This window comes from Antennarius striatus, chromosome 8 (assembly GCF_040054535.1).
Source record: "Antennarius striatus isolate MH-2024 chromosome 8, ASM4005453v1, whole genome shotgun sequence".
NCBI classification, from domain to species: Eukaryota; Metazoa; Chordata; class Actinopteri; order Lophiiformes; family Antennariidae; genus Antennarius; species Antennarius striatus.
The window spans coordinates 7496161-7518243 of NC_090783.1; the positions used below are offsets into that span (position 1 = coordinate 7496161).

A 22083-nucleotide genomic window follows, 5' to 3' on the forward strand; every position below is an offset into this window, starting at 1 on the left:
ATTGCTCACTGCTATGGGTATGTGGTTAGATGGAAACGACTGCTGCAGTAACACTTCTTCAGTTCAGGGCTCTAGGAGTGTATATCCACCTAGCTTTGCGGACGATTCATACATAATGAGGACAGGAGTAGAGTGTATGAATAAGATGTTACATATAGACCTTATTGGTAAACAACAGCACTGAACACCTTCCATTTTGCTTTAATGATCACTCTCAGGATCATAACAGCCATGAGGAAAAAACTTTAAAAGTCTGGTTATTTTAGTTGTTATGAAAAATATATTTCCTTTTCTTTTAATTGACAAGCAATATGATAAAACATTACAAATTTAAATGTACATTTCTGGTTTGTATTACAGACAAGAAAAATACAGTAACATGATTTTGCTTTAATCATGTAGCAAAAATATGATTCAGTAACAGTCCTGTTAACCTTGGACATTAAGCTAATCATATTGTTTTAATCTATGCATTTTTGCAGATAAAATGACCAAACGGTGTGATCAAATTGTTATCTCCGTTTCGAAGAGCTGCAACATAAAAATGCTACTGATAAAGGCAGATGCATAATTTACCAACAGAATATATACATATGCAAATGTACTACTGAAGATGTGACATTGGAGCTGTTACATTTATATATAAATACACAACACAAAATATATAAATATATATTTATATCAAGAAAACAATAGAGGCAAAAATTTAAAAAAGTATGGGAATTGTAAAAAATATCTGCAATCATTTCTATTTTAAATAAAATAAAGAGCAGCATTGAAAAGGTTTCACAGCAAAGGTTGGTACAGTACTGTACTTTGGATATAGCAATGTCAGTCCTTACTCCGGGAAAAAAAGTAGTGCAGACACCGCAACACAGCTCTCTTCCATCATCATTGCAAAACCTCTGTCTGATGCTTCTCTTGACACAAATTAGATTTATAATTCTAAATAAATGAAATTTAATAGAGTCCAGTTCTTTGAAATATGATTTCGGGATAAAAAATGGAATGGATGGACAGAGATGAAGGAGCCTTGGCAATATAATCATTTTGACCGCATTCATCCTCACAAGCGAGGAAACTTCTCCAAAATACAATGTCGCGCCTGACTAGTTCAGTTTTATATTGCTAAAGATGTTTAGGTACTATCACACTGACATTAAGAGCTGCTATAAGCTTTTTAAAAGGGGATCATGGCATTAAGTCACTCTTGTCCCTATCAATAGGAAATCCTGAACGACATAAATATAAAGGATACATATAAAGGGGTATACTATTTAATCTGCATGCTCGGAGTACGAGGTATTAAAAAGACAGGGCAGATTATAATACATTTATCTCCAGTATTTGGCAGTGAGCTGGTTTTGTCTGGATGAATAATAGAGCATATTTAATCAATTTGCAATTTTTTTTTTCCAAGAATTTTGGTTTTCCTTGGCAGTAATGGCATTAGACAATGTGAGAAGTCTACCTAATGGTCATGACCTGGGATCACTGACATACTGCAAGAGGGACTTAGCATCTATAAAAGAAGTGGTGCAAGTTTAGGACTAAATATTTAAAAGAATACTGCACCAAAGAGAGGCCAGATTGAGTCGGTTTGAACATTGCCAGAGGAGAGATAGTGAATATATTGATAGAAGGATGCTGAGTTTTGAACTACCAGACAGGAGGCCTAGAGGAAGACCAAAGAGGAGATTGATAGTGAAAGAGGATATGAAGGTAGTAGTGTGAGAGAAGAGGATGCAGAGGACATGGTTAGATGGAGGCAACTGATAAAGAAGACTGCACCAAAGCCCTCTAGGCCAGCTGCCTTAGTATTTGGGTTAGATGGATATATTATCAAAATCTTGCCAAAGTTCTGCTAAGCCCACTCTTCCAAGTCTAACAGGCAATAAACTATGCATCTTGCATACCAATTGGTTGATATCTGTATGGAAGCAAAATAAACTGACATAACCCTTTCGTTACAAGGACACACAGTATTTTCTCCATATAAACCACCAGTACATAAGATGTATAGGAGCCTAATCACAGATAATTGCAGTGCAACAAGTCAATGCCTGTTAGTATCGAGGGTAAAGACTAGAGAGGAAAACAACTGTGGAGCAAATGCCAGTAGCAATTGCATTTTTCACTAATCGAAGTCATTATCCCAGGGTACTGACGTGAGATTGACACACATCTAAAGCAGCTGTGAAAACAGCTGAGGACAATGCTGCAACTGAAGCCACACAAGAGGAGTCTTGATATCTATTTAAATAACAAAAATACAATGAAAGTGTTCAAACATATGTTTTAAGGCAGAATCGTATTAATGACAATCAGGCACTTCGCTAAGCCGAATGCAGGTAATAACAAGCAAGCACCTACTGAAATAATCAGAGGAGATATTTTTCTATTCTTTGTCACAACACTCCCACTGGTATTACTGTTAGTCATATGTTGCCTTAACAACATCATAACAACAAGTACAACAATGTTGAATCTATAATTGCGTCCTGAAACCTTAATTAAAATCCTTTTTTTCCTCACAGCAAGATGTTTTTTTGGTATAAAAACATTGAGCTTTCTGAATGTGGACATTTTGTGTTCATCCCATACTGGCATGACTTCCCCTCAAGTAGTCCTCCCTTTTTCCACTGTGCAAAGACATGCAATATGAACAAAACGGGGTCTCTGAGTTACCCATAGTGTGACTGCAATGTTTGATAATTACTTGTGTCTGCCCTAGTTTGTTGTGTCTGCCCTGCAGCCCTTGACTCCAAAGACCCTGAACAGGATAAGTCTTTAACAGAGAAAAGATGGAAGACACTTTTTTCAGTTAGGTTTTTTTTCAGCCTTGTGTGCTAAGATCCACAAAAAATCTAGAATTACTCTGCTTGAGTTTGGGTCTTTTGTTGAACATCACCCTTCTGTGTCTTGTGTTTCCAGTCTTTTCTATCTCTTCATAAAGGCTACAAATGCAAACTGTGTAAAACATAAAGTGTGTCACAATTCATTTAATTTCATGTATCTACATTATTGAGTAAGATATTTTATCATCCGCAGGTACATACTAATTGAGCAATTTCAGGAAGATTTTCAAAATTAATTTTAGATGGATTCAAATAAAGAGCAAGTGATCGAGATGAAAAATATCAAGTATTCACTAAAATATTTATCTTTCCTTGTTTTTGCACAGTATTTATGAATATATAGCTACAATTCCAGTAGTAGATATTATTCTGTCCATAGGACTGCCAGTCAGTACTGAAATAACCTATACTTACTGCAGCATTACATTTTATCACATGCTATGCTGAGCTACAGTGTGGGTTAACACAAGACCAAGATAAATCCCTGCTCTGAAACAAAGCCTTGTCCACTAAAACCAATAATGTCTTCTTCTTCTCCTTTCCGCTTTTCCCATCAGGGGTCGATCAGGGGTCGCCACAGCGAATCCGTTTCCTCCATCCAACCCTGTCTTCTGCATCCTCTTCTCTCACACCAACTACCTTCATGTCCTCTTTCACTACATCCATAAACCTCCTCTTTGGTCTTCCTCTAGGCCTCCTGCCTGGCAGTTCAAAACTCAGCATCCTTCTACCAATATATTCACTATCTCTCCTCTGGACATGTCCAAACCATCTCAGTCTGGCCTCTCTGACTTTATCTCCAAAACTTCTAACATGTGCTGTCCCTCTGATGTACTCATTCCTGATCCTATCCTTCCTGGTCACTCCCAGAGAGAACCTCAGCATCTTCATCTCTGCTACCTCCAGCTCTGTCTCCTGTCTTTTCCTCAGTGACACAGTCTCTAGACCAAACAACATCGCTGGTCTCACCACAGTTTTGTACACCTTTCCTTTCATTTTAGCTGAAACTCTTCTATCACACATCACACCTGACACTTTTCTCCACCTTTTCCATCCTGCCTGTATACGCTTCTTCACCTCTTTTCCACACTCTCCATTGCTCTGGACTGTTGACCCTAAGTACTTAAAATCCTCCACCTTCTTGATCTCTTCTCCCTGTAACCTCACTCTTCCACTTGGGTCCCTCTCATTCACACACATGAACTCTGTCTTACTGCGGCTAACCTTCATTCCTCTCCTTTCCAGGACAAACCTCCACCTCTCTAGCTTCTCCTCCACCTGTCCCCTGCTCTCACTACAGATCACAATGTCATCTGCAATCATCATAGTCCATGGAGATTCCTGTCTAACATCATCTGTCAGCCTGTCCATCACCATAGTGAACAAGAAGGGGCTCAGAGCTGATCCCTGATGCAGTCCCACCTCCACCTTGAACTCCTCTGTCACACCTACAGCACACCTCACCACTGTCTTACAGTCCTCATACATGTCCTGCACCGCTCTAACATACTTCTTTGTCACTCCAGACTTCTCCATACAATACCACAGTTCCTCTCTGAGCACCCTGTCACAATCTTTCTCCAGTTCTACAAAAACACAATGCAGATCTGTCTGGCCTTCTCTGTACTTCTCTATCAACAACCTCAAACTAAATACTGCATCTGTAGTACTCTTTTTTGTCATGAAACCATAATGCTGCTCACAAATGTTCATTTGTGCCCTATCTTCTAAAACCAATAATGTCTAAAACATTTTTTAAAAACATTTTTTTCCTAGTTATTGTATGAACTAAAAGGTGGCTACTATGGCAGGGAGTGGTTTCAAAGAATTAGCAGAGACTCCTTTGGTTCTGGTGGGCGATGACATGGGCTACTATGTGCAGTGGGATGTCTAATAGGGCCTCTGGCTTATTGCTTTCGAATATTGATATGACGGAAAATGGAATATTTGTAGCTTTCTGCCAGCATAGTGATATATTTAGCTGTAAACATCACTCGGGTCAACAATAAAAAGACATTTGGAGAGTGGTGGATCCATCTTTAATTTATGAGCCACATACATTTCAACAATTGTTGATAATTCTGCTGAAAAAGATAACCTTGATGAACACTTGCACCAGAACAAAGGGCCAAAAATGTGCATGTTGAACACACACACACACACACACACACACACACACACACACACACACACACACACACACACACACACACACACACACACACACACACACACACACACACACACACAGACACCCATACACACACAAACACAAACATACACACACACACACACACAGACACCCATACACACACAAACACAAACATACACAAACACACACACACACACACACACACACACACACACACACACACACACACACACACACACACACACACACACACACACACACACACACACACAGAAGCCATGACATTTCAATATCCTGTCTGTCGTTCTTCTGAAATTCTGTTGAGCAAAGTTCAAGTCCAAGGTCACAGATGATAAAGGAGAATAGAAGCTAAGGGATATATATATGAGAGAGAGAGAGAGAGAGAGAGAGAGAGAGAGAGAGAGAGAGAGAGAGAGAGAGAGAGAGAGAGAGAGAGAGAGAGAGAGAGAGAGAGAGAGAGAGAGAGAGAGAGAGAGAGAGAGAGAGAGAGAGAGAGAGAGAGAGAGAGACAGAGACAGAGACAGAGACAGAGACAGAGACAGAGAGACAGAGATACAAGGGTTAATAACATGACATTTTAACAGTACTCACTGAATTTTCTGGGATAGACAAAAAAGTAGACATTCATTAATCTTGGATTAATTTCTCAGCGGTCAGTGTGTCTAATTTGCTTCGTCTCAGTTTTCAAGAATTTCATACAAATTTATGGTGATGCTCTCAGGTGGAATCTGAAGAAGCTGGATGCATGTTTAGGATTGAAGACATTTAATGTTACATCCAAGAGGGTCCTTCAGGTCTGCCTCACTGAGAAGTACAGAGATTTAAACTTTTGTGAGGCCATTAAAAAAGGTTGTACCTTTACAGTTGACTCAAAAGCACAACTATGGGCCATTGACGCTGAGTTGTTGAGGAATCAATGGGTCATTATGTGAGTCATTAGCATTATTAGCATCAGTTTCTGACAGATTTACTGTCTAATTCAAGTATTTGAAATTCCCCAACAGAAATGAAGAAGAAAATAGGATGACAGGTGAAAAGCCTTTAGCGTTTAACGTTTTAGTGATGTTGTGATAATGTTGTAAGTGTGGCATGTGGGTTTCTAGGTTTGTGTGGCTGCAACAGTGATGCATTTTGTTAGTAATGTAGCCTGAGACTGAGTCTCCTGGTGTGCATTGTTATCATGGGCAGTTTTCCTTCCTGAATGTAAAGCACCGTCTACTATAATTGTTAAGCAAGAATTTAAAAAATGAATTTCATTTATAAATTTGTTTGTTTCCATGATACAAGAAGAGAGGGGTAAGACCAGTGAGGCATATGAAGAACAGACAGAGAGAGATAAACCAGAGTAGCAGCATGTGAAGATGTTTCTTTTGATTTAAGGAAAAGTTAAAGCTAGAGCTTGACTGGTAGGTGGTTATAGTACTCAACCATAGGAAATGCTGTTTGCTGTTTTACTTGCAGAGTTTTTGGTACAATTCTCAGACAGAAGGAATTTGTGAATGTTGATGTCAAGAACTGGAAAACAGCACACATCATGTTTCATGCAAGACAGAAGAACTTGGGTCTTGGTAGGAATAAAGAATGTTTAACAAAAGGACAGATGTTGATGATGCATCACTGCAGTAGCAGTGTAAGTCCTTCAAACTAAAAGAGAGAGTAGATATAAACTTAGGCCTCATAAAAAAGACTTTGAACATTAGTCAGTTAGTCAAATGTAACTTTACAAAGAAATTGCGGATCCTTAAAATAGAATATAGCTTTGAAATACAAATAGAATTAAACAGGATTGAGCCAAACACAGGATCAATAGACTATATTATCCAACCATCCATCCATCTTCTTCTGCTTATCCGGGGTCGGGTCGCGGGGGCAGCAGCTTAAGCAGGGATACCCAGACTTCCCTCTCCCTAGCCACTTCATCCAGCTCCTCCGGGAGAATCCCAAGGCGCTCCCAGGCCAGCCAGAAGACATAGTCTCTCCAGTGTGTCTTGGGTCGTCCCCGGGGCCTCCTCCTGGTAGGATGTGCCCGGAACACCTCACCAGGGAGGCGTCCAGGAGGCATCCTGACCAGATGCCCGAGCCACCTCATCTGGCTCCTCTCGATGCGGAGGAGCAGCGGCTGGACTCTGACTCCCTCCCGGATGACCAAACATCTCACTCTATCTCTAAGGGAGAGCCCAGACACCCTGCGGAGGAAACTCATTTCGGCCGCTTGTATCCAGGATCTCGTTCTTTCGGTCACGACCCATAGCTCGTGACCATAGGTGAGGGCAGGAACGTAGATCGACCGGTAAATCGAGAGCTTTGCCTTTCGATTCAGCTCCTCCTTCACCACGACGGACCGATACAGAGTCCGCATCACTGCAGACGCTGCACCGATCCGCCTGTCGATCTCCCGTTCCATTTTACCCTCACTCGTGAACGAGACCCCGAGATACTTGAAGTCCTCCACTTGGGGCAGGATCTCATGCCCAACCTGGAGAGGGCACTCCACCCTTTTCCGACTGAGGACCATGGTCTCAGATTTGGAGGTGCTGATTCTCGTCCCAACCGCTTCACACTCGGCTGCGACCGCTCTAGTGATAGTGGTAGATCACGGCCTGATGAAGCCAACAGCACCACGTCATCTGCAAAAAGCAGAGACGCAATACTGAGACCACCAAACCGGACACCCTCAACACCTTGGCTGCGCCTAGAAATTCTGTCCATAAAAGTTATGAACAGAATCGGTGACAAAGACTATATTATATTATTATTAATATTGTGTGGCTCAAGGATGCACTGGCATGGCATGGATGTACCCTATCCCACACCAGCTGGGATAGGCTCCAGTGTGACCCATGAACCATGAGGTGGATAATCGGTTGAAGATGAGACGGCTACAATTACGATGATCTTGTTTTCAAGAAAATGGATGAACGCATGAATAATGTTGTTGTGTCTACGTTTATGTCATCTTGTGTTTTGTCTGGGTCTGCTTCCAACGTAGTTATGTTGTCATGCTGGCACTTCATTTCCACCCATTTGTCTGTGATCTTTGCCTCATCTATTTAATTATGGTCATTCACAGGAGCCTAGAGATGGGCCCCAGCTGTCTGTAATGTCTACAGCGCGACACAATTAACGAGTTTTATATGCCAAAATGTGGTTCATACAATTCTTTATCATGTACGTTTCTAATCTGCATTGCGCAGTCATAAAAACAAACAAACTGTACGCACAATGGGCGCAGTGGGAAGCTTTGTCTCCACACAGCAAGGTGGTTCCTGGTTCGAATCCAGCTCTGTGCGGAATTTGCACGTTCTCTCCTGTTTCCCACACCCTCAAAAACATGCACTTCACGCGAATTGGTCAGTCCCAAATTGCACGTAGGTGTGAATGTGTGCGTGAGTGCTTGGCGTCGCTCCCGGAGTATCTCCTGCCTCGTGCCCACAGTCGGGATAAACTGGGATAGGCTCCAGTTTATCCCGAGAAGCGGTTCTAGAAAGTGAATAAATAAATGAATGAATAAATGAATGTATGCAAAAACATCTGAATGAACACGAAGTCTGGACAGATATTTCTGAAACCTACCCATCAAGTTTCATGATCTGACATCTAATCTTGCAACAACCCCCCCCCCCCCACAAACAAACAAACAAAAAAAACATTATTCATGTAATTCAAAACCGCTCGAATGTCAATTGATCAGATTGGCACCATTTGGACCGTGAGCGCGTCACTGGATGTGCGTAACGCGCTGCTTCTAGCTGCACTTCTCTAAAGGCAGCTCACACCCACGTTCAACAGGCACAGTAGTTGTTAAATGGACTGTTGCGTGGTCATCACTATTTATGCGTACTGGGAAGCGCGGAACGTTTGGAGACACGTCTGCAGAGATCTCGGACGGTGATGTGCGTCTGTTGGGGATGGTGATGTGTTTATGTTGCACTCTTTGGAGCACTAAAAGCTTGTCCCACCACTCGAGTTTTCCATTTAGTAGGTACACCGGACTTGTGAAAGAACCTAAGCGTTCAGTCTAAAGTCGAGGAAGAGGAGAAGAGGATGGCAGCTCCACACAACGGATCGAACCTGACCGGGAACTACACCAACCAGTTCGTGCAGCCGCCGTGGCGCGTCGCCCTCTGGTCGGTCGCCTACAGCTTCGTGCTGGCTGTGGCGGTGTTTGGAAACCTCATCGTGATATGGATCATTCTTGCCCACAAACGTATGAGGACGGTGACGAACTACTTTCTGCTAAATCTGGCGTTTTCAGACGCGTCAATGGCAGCATTTAACACTTTGATCAACTTTATTTACGCTTCCCACGGGGAGTGGTACTTCGGAGACGCGTACTGCAAATTCCACAACTTCTTCCCCGTCACGTCCGTGTTTGCCAGCATCTACTCCATGACTGCAATAGCTGTGGACAGGTGGGCTTATGAAATGATGAAATAATAAATAACTGATGGTGCCACGTCATTCCACCCAGTTTCTATCGATTATCAATTCCATGTTTGTAAGTGTATTGTGCTTTTAAAAGATGTGTCATTTAAATTCTCGTGTAGAAAAAACAGCTTTAATTGGACCCTGGACAGACTATAATTTAAAAATAAGCAATGAAATATCCCAAGCATGTGCTCATTACACTAAAATTTCCAAGCGATGCAGCATGTAAAATTTCAAACATCCATACCACAGATGTGCTTCAGGCAGGAATTGCAGCACATTTCATCTCAGATTATTCCATTTAGCTATGCTGCTGCCAACAGCAATGGTGTAAAATTGAAATACAAAAAACAATAACAAATAATTGCTATTAAAAAAAAATTTCCTCAATTTGATAAAATATCATGTAATTAAAGTCATTTGATGCACTGCCCTGTTCTCTAATGCACAGGAGAGCTTAATTACATCGTGTTCTCAGTAGTTCCACTGATGGATCTCTTCGGCTTCATCCCTAGAATATTTCATTATTTCATTTGAGTTTATGCACCCCGCTGATTTCCTATTCACACAATGTCATTGCTGCACACTGTGGGCCTGTTTCACACATTTAAATGTTATATTGCACTATTACACAGTATATTGCACTGTCAGGATTTAATAGACTGAAGATGTTCATTTGGTCTGCAGCAAATGAGAGAGATCACCCTCTCGCTCAGAATTTATGCTCTCTGACTCTTGTACTCTGACAGCCACACATTCATCTTTCTTTCTTTCTTTCTTTCTTTCTTTCTTTCATTTGAATGTGATTGAAGTGTTTTTGCAAAAAAATCTTCTTCTTTCTGAAGCACTTTAGTGCTTTCATGTAAAATTGTAAAATGTTTGAATGTGATTAAAGTGTTTTTGCAAAAATCAAAAAAACAACTTTCTTTCTTTCCTTCTTTCTTTCTTTCTTTCTGTGATGTGGTGATGCGGTCACAGCAATCAGCAGGAGTTTGATACTGATCAGTGAACCGACATACAGTATGTCATAATGCTCGAATAAAGGAATTAGACTGATGAAGGAAACAGTTACAGATGGAACATAATGGAAACAAAAACCATGCAGGGGCTAGAACAGTGTGTCTACATCCAGAATGCCAGTGTGTTTTGATATTATGTGAGGTGTTTTTCACCTCCAGCATTTCTCCTTGACACACAACGGGAACAATCTGATTCCTGAGGCAATGCTTATTTTGTCTCCTCCACAGCAACTTCTATACCTTTGTATTTTTGGTCTGTGATGTCCATTCAATTCTGTCATGCATGTACCGAGCAACAGAACAACAGCATGACCTGCATGATGGAGATATAACCTGCGGTCATGCTTTCTCTAACCTTAGTATGGTGCTGTATTTGCTCTGATGTCTTTAAATGGCATGAGGCCATAGTTCATGATCATCTGTGAATTTGTTTGTCCGGCTTACTCTCCGTGCTGCCGAGCATGTCTCCTCGGGTATTGCGTCAAATTGAACGCAGGTTGCTTTGTGAAATACATCCAGCAAAGCCCTGAAGCTTTTTATGATACCATGGCTTGGGATGTTTTCCATTTCAAACACCTTTATTTAAAGTGTTTTATATGAAGGCTCAGTTCATTACACACTCGGGCAAATATGGGTTTCTAGTTTGTGAAGTATCTATCTCTGAGGTTTATGCCTCAACCACAACACAATGATGGTTAATGGGCTTTATTTTTTATTAATAGCTTTCAAAAAATGTGAAATTTTTTTAAATAGAAAAACAAAATGTCTTTTTTATGAACAACATTCCTGTTACTATGGGTAATTCTAGGTCTGTGGAAAATCTGGTGTGATGATTACTTCTATACTGGAATGAGGTGATTTTGAATTGTGTACATTCCAAATGGATACCCACAAAAAAAATCCATTTAAATGTGTTGTGTTTTTTTTCTCTGAAGGAAGTAGCAGGAGGGGCCCATTGCTAGATTACACACAGCTCTCCTCTGAGGAGCTTTGATTCAACATTTGTCAGTGTGCAAAATGTTTGGCTCTTTGCAATGGAAGCCTCATTCACGGTAATTGGCTAGTTAAACACCACGCACTGAGTGTTTATTTTGCATTGCTGCATCATGATGAGATGGCTACACAATATGGTTGTGTTAAAGCTTTTCCAGCTTGAGCCATGACTCCTTGGATGAAAAAAAAGCTTGAGATGATTTATTATTTTGCATCTGTAATGTGTCTGTGATAGAAGCCTTTTATTCAGGCTTTCTGTCACCAGCATTGTGGCTATTGTTTAGTGACTACAAGTTTATTAGATCAGCCACCATTGTGCCAGTGTGTTAGATCTCAAATATCTATAGACTACTGTTGCGTGTTCTAGATTGAACATCTAGCACTCATTTCCCACCCTGCCATATAAAAGGTCCAGAGAGACACGCATAAAATGCCAAGCAATTACTGGGGGATGCATGGGGCATTATGTTTTTGTCCCTCAGCATTCCACTCAATAAAGTGACTGGACTTGTCTTATGTCTCACCAAGATTGAACATGAAAATCACATAATTAATTATAAACACTGTCGTGGCATTTAACTGACATCAGGTTCATCTGGAATGTACCGTATTTTTATGTTTTTTACTGCACCTATCTATCTCTATCTGTTTATCTGTTCGTTTGTCCGTCCCACATCATATCACTGCATGATATCAATGCAGCAAGATAGCTCATTTTTCACAGCAAATAAATGACATCATATTTTTACAGTGCCTTGACAGATCATGTTTCATCCTGAGTTTTGTTCATCTTCAGTTGATAATCTTCCATTTGTGTTTCGCTGTGGAGTGTTCCAAACAAAATCCAATTTCCCGATGTTTTTCGTACTTTAATGAAGCATCTATCAGTTTCCATGAAAGTCAAACAACCCAGCACAGTTGGATTCTAACAAGATGGATTGCAGAAAATTATGTATAATAGAAATATTGAATATTTCAAACATCTGAATAATCAAATTATTTTTAAGAGAAATCATTTTATTTCAAAATAAAAATTGCAATTACCCATTTCATTTTTGAAGTGTTCTAAACGGTGTTTGAATTTTGTAAAATACTGATGACTTTTGCTTCTCAGAGATACCTAAAATCATTTAGTCAATGTGATAAAAATAACGACATCAAAGCCACATTCACCCTAATGCTTTAATCTGCACAAGTAAATGTTGGGTCAAAATATCTAAAATATTTGAGGAAAAACTGTCTTTAAGTCTGTACAAATAAACAAAAGCTCGTAGAGCCAGGTTTATCTCGTAAAACACAGTGGCATGTATTTCTTCTCACCAGGTGATTAAATCGGGATGACAATAATACAATATGCGATTCAGCTTTTAAGACAATTAAATGTTTTTGACCATGTGACCTCTGCCTTGCAGGTACATGGCCATCATTCATCCCCTGAAGCCCCGCCTGTCGTCAAAGGTCACCATAGCCGTCATCGTCTGTATCTGGAGTCTGGCTGTGGTTCTGGCCTTCCCCCTCTGCTACTTCTCCATCACCCGGACTTTGCCTCGCAGGACGCTCTGCTATGTGGCCTGGCCTCGCATGGCCAAGGACCCATTCATGTGAGAAATATTTGTTGTTGTTTTTTTAGTTTCACTCATTTGCTTAGGTGTGCAGTTCATATGAAATTTATTTCACTGTAAGAAATTGCACCGTGCAAGTTTTATTGTACTGTAACAAATATAATAAGGCTATAATTTACCCACCTGTGTAGCCATTATATGGTTTCTTTCTAAATGTTTTCACAATAGAGCAATGAGAGAAATGGTACCAACCAGTGTTCTAAGACATTTCATTGGTATTTATTTACCCTCGGAGCACATTACCTGTGATTTATTTCATCTATTCACTTCTATTGCAACATCCAAATTCAGTATTCTGCTATTGAGTTACTATTTGAAATCGATGATGGCAGGAGGTGCTAACACAATATACTGTATGTACAGTATAGTATATAATTAGCTAGATGCACTTGAATTTTTACAAACGTAATTGTAAATATGTTTTTTATGTGTTTTACACATGTTTAGATATGTTCTGGTCTCAACCTTGTTTTTTTTTCTTCCAGTTTTGACTTATACTATTGAATTTCATATTTTGTTTTTATAGTTTTATAAGAAGTACAGAAAAATATTGTTACTCCAGTAGGTTCACAGTAAATGTTCACCCGATTAGTGAAAGTTGACCCCAGTTATACGTGCTGTAGATATAGATTATAATTCATTAGAAGAAACATGCATAGTTTATACTTCATGACTGTTGATGTAGTGCATAATGAACCATTATGTTTTTGAATGCAAAGACAATGCTTTATGCATGCTATTTAATTCACTGTTTAAAAGCACTATATTGTGGAGGTTCTACAAAAATGAAATGTTGCCATTTCTTTTATATCCTTTCCTCCTTTTTCTCTACAGGTATCATATTATAGTGACAGTGTTGGTCTACATACTGCCTTTAGCAGTGATGGGTGTCACTTACACCATTGTGGGTGTGACTCTGTGGGGAGGAGAGATCCCAGGAGACTCATCAGATAATTATCATGGACAGCTCAGGGCTAAAAGGAAGGTAAGGGCATTTCATGAAAAATAGTAAACATTCATTCAACATTCAGGACTCAAGGCAGCCTAATTAGTAACTGTGAACATGATGATGTTTGAATGTGAAAAAAACCAGAGAGGTAGGAGTAGTTTGTGATTGACTATTGCTGAGCAGTCTGTGGCCAGAGGTAAATATTATATCACTAATGCTTAATATACTGAGTGGAATGGAAATAGACTGACCTGAGACAATGTGACATTACCACAAGGAATTTTTTTAAGAAAAGAAGTTTAGGAATTCTAGATGTGAACTTCTTGTTAATACATCTATACAATTTTAAACTTAAATTATGGAATATCTGGGTATTTGACAGTGCATTTAAAGGAACCCTAATATATCCCTGAGGGCTTTCAGATGTGTGTTTAATAACTGGAACTAAAGTTTCTGCAAATTAATTTGATGGTTTTTAAAAAAAATTAGCATTAGATAAGCAGTAACAGCAGGTACAAAACCAATAATTATGTGCCTACTCTAAAAGAAGAGCTAAGGACAATTTAAACAAGAGGTGGATAATCTAATTATTAATTAAACTCACTGGATTACAAAAATAATGTATGTAAGCTCAACAATTAATGAAGATGTTTTTATTTGCCTACAGCACTTATGTCCAAAGAAAGCACATGCTACCAAAATCACACTCATAAGTGAGAATGTAAGCTACAGTGATCAAAAATTTAGGTATAGCTTGGCTAACGTTGTTAATTGGTTGGAAGAGATGTAATGTAAATTGAAAAATGACTTAAATCGAATTAAATTGTCTCCGGGCTAACCTGAAAATAAGCATAGTTTTGTACTATAGTTTATTTATTAAATTATTTTCAATAATTTTGGTTAAAGCAAATACACTTTAAGCTCATTAATGTTACTTTTTTAGCATTCATTCATTCATTGTCTAACACTTCATCCGCTTAGACGGGTCGCGGGGAGCTGGAGCCTATCCTAGCTGACTGAGGGCGTGAGGCAGGGAAAGCTCTGGACGCAATGTCAGTGCACTGCAGACTTTTTAACATAGTACAGAAAAATACGTTGCCACCTCGTATATCACCATCTGCTTTTCAACTGCTTGATCAGCATTGTGGACAACAGAGGCTAATAATTTATTATGTTTTTATTTTTATTCATTGTACAGTAACATGATATTGTGTGCTTTTAATGGTTTAGTAATGATTCCACCATTCCAATACCTGTGGCAGAAAGACATAAAGTCAAGTAAAATGACTTTAATTTGATTTTTATTTTTCCGTGTATTTTTTGTTTAAAAACCGACATGTAAATAAGAATGACGTCGAAATGACATAAGTCGGGGTATATTAGTGGCTTTTTCCTGCTGTATACAGTATTTGTGAAGTAGGTAGATTCCTTACACTATAATCTTTTCAAGGAACACGACCTTTGCATTTGTCACATATCCTCAATCAACTCTTTGTCCATGCATCCAGACAGGCACAAACTCAGAACAACATTGTCTCAATGCAATACGGATTAGGCTGTGTTGTGTCTAAGATGTGTCTAAGACCAAGGCTTGTGTCCGAGGAGTCCATCGCCCATTTAAGACAGGCTTATAAGGCTGTTTACTGCTACAAAAAAAGAGTCTCCAAATAAGAGAAAATAACTCATGCAGTAGACTATTACGTCATGAGATGGTGATAAAAACAAATAAATCATCTATTGAAGGATCCCAGGATATTAAGTCTTATTGGATGAACTCCAGCGGGTGTTACTAATTCAACTGCATTTGGTGTAAGGACAAGTCTTGATTTATTTATGGTATAACAGATCTAATTCCTGGATAATATTGGTTTTATTATGTGACTTAAAAAGTATAACAATTTCACCTCTAGTAATACCACACGGGGAATTGTAACCATTCAACCGTTTAGATGCTAATTTATTTAAGTATTTAGAGAAGTATACATGCCACATTGTCTCCACTGGAATGATTCATTTGACAGCCAGTGTAAATGTTTTCTGGTAACATTCTCTTCAAATTTCTTGTCTTCAGTGGTTTTTCATTGCCATTATATCCTCTACGGCAGGGATGTCAATGTCAAGTACAGAGGACTAAAAAACCAAATCTCCTACAAGGCGAAGGCCGGTCTGGTTCAGTGTTTATTGAAGCAATGCCAGATGTGTCTGTGCTCTCATCCACAGCAAGAGAATATGCGATGAAATTTCTTCCCGTTCCTACCAGCTGTTCTTGTAGATTGGTGGAAAGTGGGTCTACACATTCGGCAATGGTGTTTGTGCTCAAGCTCATGTTTGAAAACTGTTGTCTTTTGTCTGGACACTCTGTGTCACAAACTTGAAACATACAGGTTTTGATAAACTCTCCTTCTGTAAATGGTTGGGCTGCTTGTGTGACCTGTTCTGCCACAATAAAACTGGCCTGGACAGCAGCCTTGCTTTGTGATTTGGCTTTTGTGAGCGGAACCTGTCGGGACGTAAGACGTTGTTTTAATTCCTCCATCATCTGCAGCGTTTGTTCCGTGTTCATGTTCTTGTCTGTGTGTTTCTGAGACGTTTAATGGTGCCTTTCTAGGTTATATTCTTTCATTACAGCCAAACTTTCTCCGCACAGAAGACACACAGGTTTGCCTTTTACCTCCATGAACATGTATTCTGCCTCCCACCTGGCTTGAGACCCCCTGTTCCAAACTTCCACATTCCGGTTACCCATTTTTGAGGAGGGGGATAGCTGAAAGTTCAACCCTGCTCTGACTGCTGATTTATAATGAAGCCAACACCCATTAGCGGCCTTGCAGTGACTTCTGGGCTACTGTTCCATTGTGGTTGTAGTTGTTCCATTGTAGTTCTAATAGTAATTAAATATCATCCAGGGGGCCATAGATAATTAATTTGTGGGCCAGATCTGGCAGATCTGGCCAGATCTGGCCTTGACTTTGACATATATACTCTATGGGATGACCTGATTAGCAGCCCATATTTAAGATTATCCATTGATCTGTGAGACATAACATCTGCATTCTGTAAAAAGCAAAACCAAACAAAACAAACAAACACGGTAACTAATATATACAGTATATATATACATATATATATTTGTGTGTGTATATATATATATATATATATATATATATATATATATATGTTGTTGTTAATGATCATGTAACTGTACAGACAAGTATGAAGAAGTGAATTTTAAGGTGTCTTTAAAGAGACTTAATATTTCGGACGTGACACGGAATTCAAATGAATAATCTCAGGGTGAGGGAGGATGAGCAGATGTTGAAGAGACCAGAAATAGGTAGTTGCTTGATTGTGAAGAGTCTTGAGAGTAAGAAGCAGAATCTTGAAGTTAATATGATGTTTAAAAGGTTGCCAGTGATGTTGTTGAAGGACTGAAGTAACATTTTTTTTAATGGACGGAATTCTAATAATCATACGAGCAGCTTAATTCTGAAGCAATTGTGATTCATGGAGGAGTTTGTGAGGAGGAGCAGAGAGTCTCAGGAGTCAATAGAAGATGTTATCACAACATGAATGGGAGCAGAAGTGCTATTCAATGTAAAAGATAGTAAACCAGTATGCACAACAATAGGATGTCATTGAAATGGAATGCAGCAACCACTAATAAAATTTCCAAGCGTCCTGCTATGACGTGATGACATCAGCTGGACAACAGGTTGAAAAAAAGACAACTTCCATTAGGAGTCACATCCTGCCTTACTGTGACGCCAATAAGATACATATCCTCTTTTTAACTATGCAAATTGATGGAGAACAGCATATCAAAATATGTGTGGATTCATGCACTCACATTGTCGGTCAGTACCAGTATCATGGCTAAACAAAATGAGAAGTAGATGATAATAACAATGTAGATTAGAAACTTGTCTTGATCTATTGAATGTTTGCCATTTTCCAGAACAATGTCTCACATTTATGGTCATGTTGATGTTATGGTCATGCAAATCCATCACTACGCATGCAATTTGGGATAAATGTAGATTATGAATGTGAACCATGAATATCAAATTTGTGATCTAGGTAACAATAAGAATTGAACAAGAGTCTCTTGTGGGATTGCAAGGGTTACTGGTTGTTCCATTGCAACACTGCAAAATTTGATGGGTAACATACCATGAATGTTTGCTTGTAACATGTTAATAAAAAAAGACAAAGGAAGAATCTCTGCTCTTCCTGCCAGGCAGAACACGGGCTACCCTAATGCACAAGCAGCAAAGGAAATGAGAGAAACAAGGGCAAATATCAGAACTCTATCCCCAAAAGATTGCGGTACTTTGGATATCTGAAAAACATAAAAAGATCTGCTGTGAGGATGGATACTGTCTGTAACAAAAGTGGGTATCACACTGCTTCAAATAAAAAAAACCCCACCCAACTTGTTCACCTATCCTCATGAAGATTATTCTTGTCAGTCATAGTATGTGCCCCTTCATGATTTTCATTCCTGTTCCACAATAATGTGTTTGTCCAACACAAAAAACTTTTAATTTCTGCAACATCAAGAAAAATAACATAAACAACTTAAAAACATTATTATTATTATTATTATTATTAATAATAATAATAATACAAATATTATTTATTATTATTATTATTATTATTAATAATAATAATAATAATAATAATATAACAATAATAATGATAACAATAGGGGGGAAGGTGGCGGTTTCCGGTTTGAGGCCTTCTCTGTGCGGAGTTTACATGCTTGTATGTTTCTCTGTGTCTGCGTGGGTTCTCTGGGTTCTCTGGCTTCCTCCCACATCCAGCAAACATGCACTTCAGGTGGATTGAACTTTCCAAATTGTCTGTTGGTGTGAGGGTGTGCATACATGTTTGTCTGTGTGTCTGCATGTACAGTAGCTCTGCGGTGCATTGGCATTGCGACTGGAGTGTCCCCTGCCTCACGCTCCGAGTTGGCTGGGATAAGCTCCAACACCGTAGTCCTATCCCTAACCCTAACTCTGGCCCTAACCCAAACCCCATCCTAACCCTAACTCCTAATCTTAACCCTACCATACCCCCGAACCTAACTCTAACGCCAACCCAAACCCCTAACCCTAACATAACCCCAACCTAACCCTGACCTTCCTGTAACCCCTAACCTCTCACCCTAAGAAAGAGGTTAATAAGATCATTATATTCTTATGGAGAACACTGGCAAGGTCAACTTCTTGTTTTGACTGTCTATGATGTTAACAAACCTTGTGTTCCTAGGAAGAATGTAAACATGGTTATACTCTAGGGTAAAAGGCTAATATCTGGAAGTGGATACGTGTGTGAACATCTGTCAGAATTCAGTGTATGAGCTGGTTGAAGACTTTTAATGTCTTGAGTTTGTTGATTACATATTCTAATGAGAGAGATGTTTTGTTGATAATTTAGGGGATGGGAATCTTACAAGCCAATGGCTTCTACCCGTTAACCCTTTTTTTTTTCTTTTCGGCTGTTGTTCATGATGTTTCAACACTGATGAAAGAGAAATATGTTGTAATAACATGTCTGGAAAGAAGAAAAATGAACTGAATAAATAAATAAATAACACTAACCCCGCTCTAACTCTAAACCTAATCCCTAATCCTAACCATTAACCCTTACTCTAACCCAAAGTCCAGCTTAACCCTTACCCAACTCAAACCCTGTACCCTGATTCTAACACTTAACCCTAACCTAACCCTAACCACCACCAGCCATTGTGCTGCCCTTTAAACATAGCTTTATGTATTTTTAAGGAAGATAAACCCCCTGTGATGAACTGTCACTTTCTCAGGAAAAACGAGGACGCTAATCGGAGTGTCTCCAGGTTTTGCAGGTGTTTCATCACTAATGAAAACTGAAATTTCAACTTAATAATGCAAGATCACCAAACTTCACGGGATCACCGAATTCCCTAGAATGTTATTCACATTATTTAGGTTTAAGTAGCTCTTTCATTTTATGTTTTGTTAATAAAATGAGTTACTCTATTATATTTCTTCATGTGCAGTGATTACCATTTGTTTGTCCATGACATCACTAAGTACGGTCCTTGAGTGACCTGTTTATGTTGTCAGCCTTGACCAGAGTATTTTATTATCAGCATTGAGCAGTGACAGTTACATCTTCTAAGCTGATGAAAATAGCGGCAGAGGTCACAATACTGAAATGAATCGATGAACTGAACACAGAAAAGAAAAATGTCACTATTTCTTAAGCATTATGGGTATGGCAAGCATTTTTTTCATGTCTCACTTTATCATCTTATTAACCTGTCCAGGTCACACAGGTATTAGAGGTATTACATAGAAATAAAAAGCTTCATCTTTCCATGATATCTCATTATTTACACTGAAAGAAACCAACAAACCTTCTGTTTCAGCTCCAATTTTTCCTCTTTCAACTAAGAACAATTATTTAAATCAGTGTTGGAGGGCACGTATCCATTTCCTCAATTATAATCCATCCACATAACAGGTGTGACATATCAATATGCAAATTAAACCAAATGCTGCACGTGTAAAATTCTGATAAAATGCTTTCTAAATGTGCATTTATTAGAGCTGAAAGCAGATGAACTTTTCTCGGGTTACAGATAGGCCTGTGTGTGCTGTTACACAGAAAAGTGTTGCATTTAGCTTTGTTGACTTTGTTTTGAGATAATCTATTTTGTGTCAGCCACCACTGTCCAGGCATTCTTTTTTTTACGGAATTATTTGATCAGTCTGAAATGACTGAACAAAATGTCCAAGCTTTTACAAGTCTCCCATAAAGTGAGATTCTGTGTGTGAGTGGTGGTGAAGATTCAAATGGATTATGTCTACCAAGATGTTTTTTTTCAAGCAGTGTTAATGGTGTTAATGCATCCTGAGGTGTGTCCTGGACTGTAATTTACAGAACACCATCGAAACAGTTTAGTAATGTTCACAGGTGACCATATAACAAATAGGAGATGGTTGACTTGTTCAGAGTGCTGACATGTGATTTATTAATACAGATATAGTCAGTTCTTGTACTGTGCTCTTTCCTCACAGTGATTTTTGAGCACAAAAATATTTTTTTGATGTAATGGCAAATTTTCTTGTCAAAAAATTGAGGTATAAACTAAGCTTTTATAAAGGCTTTCTGCTTTATGTAGACCCCTGCATTCACCCACCCATTCTTTGTTGAAATGGCATGTAATTACTGACTCCATAAAGCATTTCTGTGCATCAACAAACCACATCTTCTCTAAAAAGGAGGTTGCAGTGTTGAAACAAATAATAGTATTGATTTATCTTCTGCAATTGGCCTTAAAAGGTACAAAAAGTCTTTCTAGTATTTTTACTTTGCTACTCAAAGCTTTTGGCGGTCATTCAACAGTAATCACACACATATGAATTCCCGTAAGTGTGAGATAATGCACACAAGATGTCTGTACATTGTAGATATGATTTGGTGTATTCAACAGCATACTTGAAGTAAACACAATCACAAATGTCACAATAAAGCACATTTTTTTCATTATGGGCATGTAAAAGTATCTGGACATTTTTTATTGTAAATATATTTAATAGACTGAAAGTGTTAGCATATTATTCAATATGGATGAGAATGCTATTCTCTAGGTTATTTAGAGTTGAGTCATGTAAAACATGCCAGGTATCAGTAGAAGTGTGATGCCAAGAGATTTTTAAAAATCTTTGACATTCTGGAATGCAATTTACAGAGCTTTGTCCTTATTATGTCACATTTTATAGTTTGTTTCTGCTGTATTTAACTCATTGCTCATCATTTACTGAATAAATGAGGAAACATAAATCTAGTGTGTAGCCCCAAGACTATTTTATTCATTTACAATCAGACTTATTTTCTATTTGATGAATTAAAAAGGCCATTAATATGAATTTAATTACTTTATTTTCAGAAAGCAAACTTGAAATTAATGGGTTTTCCTCATGCCACTGTTATTGTGCTTTTACTGTTACAGTGCTGTTATTGCATCGTCCTTTCAGTTTTTCCCTTAATATTT

General features: G+C 38.7%; 1 protein-coding gene across 1 annotated transcript in view; it reads left to right on the forward strand.

Moving 5' to 3' along the window:
- Positions 1-8825: 8825 nt before the first annotated feature.
- Positions 8826-22083, forward strand: part of LOC137600741 (neuromedin-K receptor-like) — a 28649-nt gene continuing 15391 nt past the window's right edge. The window contains exons 1-3 of the mRNA XM_068322514.1: positions 8826-9443; positions 12884-13072; positions 13928-14078. Of these exons, the coding sequence (XP_068178615.1) occupies positions 9076-9443; positions 12884-13072; positions 13928-14078 (708 nt within the window). The 5' untranslated portion in view covers positions 8826-9075. The remainder of the gene's footprint in view (positions 9444-12883; positions 13073-13927; positions 14079-22083) is intronic.